This window comes from Silene latifolia, chromosome 2, assembly GCF_048544455.1.
Source record: "Silene latifolia isolate original U9 population chromosome 2, ASM4854445v1, whole genome shotgun sequence".
NCBI lineage: Eukaryota > Viridiplantae > Streptophyta > Magnoliopsida > Caryophyllales > Caryophyllaceae > Silene > Silene latifolia.
This window is the reverse complement of record NC_133527.1, coordinates 36982896-36988662: the sequence shown is the minus strand read 5'-3', so window position 1 is coordinate 36988662 and position 5767 is coordinate 36982896. Positions and strand designations below refer to the sequence as shown.

At 35.5% G+C, this 5767-nt stretch overlaps 1 protein-coding gene across 1 annotated transcript; it reads right to left on the bottom strand.

The window, feature by feature from the left end:
* Positions 1 to 663: 663 nt before the first annotated feature.
* On the bottom strand, positions 664 to 4304 carry LOC141639437 (uncharacterized). The gene is made up of 6 exons (XM_074448566.1): positions 3610 to 4304; positions 3079 to 3395; positions 2654 to 2982; positions 1458 to 1541; positions 953 to 1330; positions 664 to 840 (listed from the first exon to the last, which is right to left on the bottom strand). Exons 1-6 carry the CDS (start codon positions 4302 to 4304, stop codon positions 664 to 666), a joined length of 1980 nt encoding a protein of 659 aa, XP_074304667.1.
* Positions 4305 to 5767: the final 1463 nt, after the last annotated feature.

Sequence of the window (5767 nt, the reverse complement as noted above, 5' to 3'; positions counted from 1 at the left end):
TACATGCAAAGTTAAGTGGCTCAAGGGGTTACTAGAGGACTTGGGGGTCTCTCATCCTCTGCCAGTCGAGATTTTCAGTGACAGTAAGTCCGCCTTGCATATTGCTCAGAATCCGGTTTTTCATGAGCGTACGAAACATATTGAGATCGACTGTCACTTTGTCCGTGACGCTATTCAGCTCAGCCTCATTGCGCCGTCTCATGTTTCAACCACGGTTCAGCTAGCCGATGTTCTTACCAAAGCACTTGGCGTATCTCAGTTCATGTCATTGGTTTGCAAGTTGGGCACTTTCAACCCGTATGCTCCAAACAAATGAATCGATAATCTGCCTTTCTCATTCTCATTCCAAAACTATATAGGCAATGCAAATTAGGGTTAGGCTCACAGCCCAATACAAGACAATATGGATACATACGGGCTTAGAATATAAGACCCGTATTATAGTCTATTAGTATACCTCCAATTTTTATTGGTCTTTCACTTCTCTTTGCCGGCAGTAAGACTACTATATAAGAGATGAGCATAAGATGGAATTATGAAACGTAATCATGTAATGTAATTAATAATGTAAAACTTGTTGAAGACAAGAGTCATAAACAAATAGCTAAACAGTGCCCACTTAAAATACGAGTACGAGTTCTAAACAGTTTCCACTAAAATTCATTATGTGGAAGATGATATGGTATTTGCCGGAGAAGCTTCTCCAAATTGTGGTCTTTGAGATTGAAAAGATATTATTTTTTTCTCAATTTGCTTGAACTCGGGAATTCTACTCTTATCAGCATGATATCTCCAAAGCGGGTGCATGGTTGGTAATGGTGACCCATTTCTAAGACGCACCTAGAAAATGGGATTAACAAACTTGTTAGGAAAATGCATATAACACATTAATTAAGAAATATAATGAATTCAAACATACCCATATAAAGTGTCTGCCATAACTTATAAATACAATGGAAATTATTTGTTTCTGCCCCTGTGATATTGCACTCGTTCGCGCCACCGGTAAGCTTGTAAAACTATTCGTAGGTGACAAACATGTGAAAATTGCATCATAGCAATTAACTATGATGATTCCCATATCGGCATCCATCCAATGTATCACTGGTGCATCTTCATCTCTTTTCCACCATGAAATTCTCTTAATCAATTTATCGACCTCCATTTCGCCTCCATATAATCTTATATAAATATGTCTATTTTTTTCTAACTCATCCACCATATCACGTCTAACTGTTGGCCACCTATGTTCATCACCATAAATCTCTTGAGCAACTGCGCGATACCCACAGTTCCCATCGCTATCGACATTCACCCAATCAATTATCCACTGCACCATGAAATTAGGAACCGCATTTGGACAAGGAAAAAGTGATGTATGTTTGGTTCCCTGTCGAATTTACCAATTAAATTTTGTACAATTTTAAACAAAACATTTATTAAATAGTATTACTTACTTGTGGGGACGACATATAATGTGGTATGTTTAAATCAGGAATGTCTTTTGAAACATTAGTAGCTGCGGCCGTGGGTCTAGTGACCTGTAGATTTATAAAAGATAGCTAACCAAACTACGATAACAATATAATGGTATACTAGTTTAACTCTCGTGTAATGTATGCACGGTATATATAGAGTTTTACTTTTTTTTAGTGTATTATATTTATGAAATTTAAATTAACTAATTTTTTTTTGTTTTTTTTTTTACGTTTCTCATCGTTATGTTTTGATCTGAAAAATCAAAGTCAAAATCGTATTAATCATGAAATGAGTATTTCAATGAAAGTTTTTCTTATTACCGAGAGATTAATGGTGTTATTTTATAAAATTTTACTGATAATATATTTTCAGCCGCAACTTTTTATCATAGAAAATCAATGAATTTTTTTTCGTATGATTCTTTAAACAAAAAAAAAGAATTCCTTTTTATATCATAAAAAGATTGGAGATAATTTTGTGTAGAATGTAAAATACTAAATGACATAAATATATAAATCTGAAAGAATATGTGTATTATAGCCCACCATACTTATAGCATATGCTAAAAATAACTAAACTTTATTTTAGGAAATATGTTTAGGCGGGAAAATTTGGAGTTTCGCCTATTCTTTTAGTAAATAGGGGATTTTATGCCCGATACGCTCTAAGGCCGTGGCTTCTCTTTTGCTTTAGCTTCTCGAGTCAGTGTCGATAAAGCCGCAAAGGCTATTTGTTCCTTGTTGAGTTCTACAAGATTAGCAGCTGATTTTGGTCAAAGTCACTTTGTGCTTTAGTTTCTGTTAGATCTTTTACTTAATTTATGTACAAAATATATAAATTTTGTCCTGGTTTTGAGGTGGCTTACAGTTTATAATGTTATATATATGAAGAGGTTAGTTACAATATAATGGTACAAGCATAGGTTATATATATGAAGAGGTTACTTACAGTTTATAATGTTATATATATGAAGAGGTTACTTACAATATAATGGTACAAGCATAAGCTGCTTACCTGTGGACAATTCATAGGTTGTGGTATATTTAGATCGGGAATGTTTTTTGAAACATTAGTAGCTGCAGCCGTGGGTCTAGTGACCCGTAGATTTATAAAAAGATATTTAAGCAAACTACGATAACAATATCATCTGAAATTTGTAAAAGAATAGAATTACTTGTGGGTTCTTTTTTCTACGCTTAGAATTTGGAAATCTCTTCTCGATGTGTTCCCAATGTGATGGTTCTCTTGATACCGAAGTCTTCTTTGGTCGTCCGCGTGTCTTTTTAACTTTCAGGTCAATAATATTAATAGGATGCAACAAGTTCTCTACAAATTCTGAAACCTTTCTCATCATTTCAATATCACGATTTAGCACCACGTCTACAAGTTTACTCAACTTATTCTTCTCTTGCAAGAACGTATCATTGTTGTCGTCTTCCGATATGTTCCCTATATATAGAGTCTTCCAAAATGGGTGAATTGAATCAAGTTCAATACACCCATCTGCACATATCCGTTTATTTAGACAAGGACAAGTAGTAACATTACAACAATGAAACATACTAACGAATATGAAAGTACTAACAAATATAAAAGTACCTGTGTTAAGAAGACGATTAATGTCACAAGTGCAAGGAAGACCATGTGTTATCTTAATAGCACATCCATTACAATTACCCTTTTTGAATTGTCGATCAATAGTCGTAATTGCATGATGTGTCACATTGAAAGACAGCCTACGATACACACTCATAGCATGACTAACATGAAGCTGCTTACTCAAGGAGGTATCTAAATCCTCATCTATTTTTTGGATCTGAAGGGTGACTAATTGATGAATCGTTTCAAAGACAGTGTCAAAACCACCTACAGATGTACGTAAAAGTCGTTTTAGTGCTGCATGTGCACTCTCAACCCTGTAAAGAAAATTATTCATAAAACAATACTCTTATTTAGGTACAAAATTAGAATTTAGCAATTATTTAGTTGTAGTGTTACCTGTTCGTGGTAACATTCCCAAAGTGTAGCACGTTATTTGTCCAAGCTGATACAAATCGCTCCTTATACTTGTCAATTCATGTTTCCTTACAATATTTTTGCAAACCAGGAATATAACTATAAGTTTTATACATTAACTGCTCATTTTCTATAAATTCCTCTACAGTTGTTGATTTAAACATTTGTGTCCACTTCCCTTTTGCAAAAACTTCACCAAGTATAGCATTACCATAGTAGTTTTTTTTAACCCATGCTTCAACATCTTTCTCTATATGACGTCTACATAATAAAAGACTAGCACTTGGAAAATGCGTTTCAATAGGATTGATTAATGCCGTCTCCCTATCAGTTACAAACACAATTGGCTCATTCGAGTCTAACAGCTTAGCCAAACATTTGAAAGCCCAATCATATGCCGTTTCTTGCTCATTTTGCAGAAACGCAAAGAAAACAGAAAAATTCTTATGAACCGGAGTCACTCCAATTACTTCTAACAAAGGCATCTTATATTTGTTGGTTTTATACGTACAATCAACAATAAGGACATAGGGATAAGCCTTCAAAAGTTTAAGCGAATCTGGATGAGCAAATAACACATCAGTCAGTTTATGTGTACCTTTTTGTGTTACAATAGGAATTGTTTGGCGAAAAACACGATAACCATGCTCAGTAGCTAGTTTCAACAACTGTTCTGCTCTTGTAAGATAATGTCTCGCTTTGTTTTTCGATATAGCACGAACGTTGTAAACTTGCTTAGCAGTAACGTTAATATTCTTGTTACCCAAGTCAATCAGTATGTTGGAAACACCAATTTTACTGGCTGTCATTCTCACAATATCCTCCTTGGTACTTGCATTCAAAGCACGTGTTATTTTTGCAAGGTTATGGTTGTGATACCCGTTTAAAACAAGTACTTTCCATCTACCGTCCTCTTGTTTAACACATTTCAAACTAAACGGACATTGACATTTGATGGTTCCCGTATAAGATCTCTTAGATGACACGAAGGATTTTTTGCGCATACGGAAGTTTCCAGATTGGGCACACCTAAGCATTTGCTCCCCCAAACCACGTTTTGGAAAATGTTGCGCAACTCGGACATGAATATTATGTAACAAACCCAGTGATTTTATTTCAACTATCATTTGCAGACGATTTTCGTAAAATTTGGTAGGGATGTTGAATATATGTGCACTATCGATCAATTTATTCGGTTCATTTTCATTATTTGGCACCTCCTGCAACATAAATTAAAATAAAGAGATTAATATAAAATATATAAAAATATAAAAATTTAATTTAAAAATGAAAAAAAAAATTAACAAAACCCATAACCAGTACCCCACAAACCCACAATCCCCCCGACGAAGAGAATACGGAAACTTAATTAATAAAAAAAAAAACGGAAAATCTGGAAAACACGCAGTACACCCCACAAACCCACAGGCCCCGACATTCCTTCCCCCACCCCTCCCCACGCCGCCGAGCACCGACCACCGAGCACACCACTCTCCCCGCGCCGACCACCGGTGACAGTACCCTTCCACGCGCCGACCACCCGTCACATCACACCCACCAGTTCGACAACCCCCTCCCCAAAGCCAACCTTCAACCATCCCAACTCCGTCGACGTGACAACCTACAGCCACCGGTGGTCGACGCCGACTTCTCTAACCACCCTACTTCCGCCCGACGTTCCCACAACCACCCTTCAACAACCAGCACGTCCCAAACCCTAATTGCTAGAAAAACTCTATTTTTTAATAACGAAAACATCAAGTAAATCGATTAAAAGAAGGGGTTTTAATAATTATTGATAAAACGACGAAATTACATTTGATATGTGCGAATTACGGTCCATAGAAGTCGAACGATGAAGGGATTGATTAGGTTAAGAGAGAAAAGTCCTTTTTAATCTTTAGTAGTCTTTGTTATTCAGTTTTTTTTTTTCAAAGGGCAAATATGAAAAATAAGGGTAAAATGTGTAGGATTTAGCAAACAGGTGTGCGGGATTTAGCATATACGAAAATTTATAGAAACATGTAATAAGACCAATTAGTTTTCCTTAAGACAAATACATCTATTAACACTAAAACGGATAAGTATCATTCTATTTGTGCATATAAGACAAATCTGTTTCATAATACTTTTGTCTTTATTATATTACTTCACACGTCTTAAGCATAAGATAGATATAGTCGTCTTAATTAAGTGAAACGTATCCATAATTGTCATAAAGAAGTCTAGCCGTCTAGGTAATACATTTCAGGCTAAAACCTTTGGAAGTTAG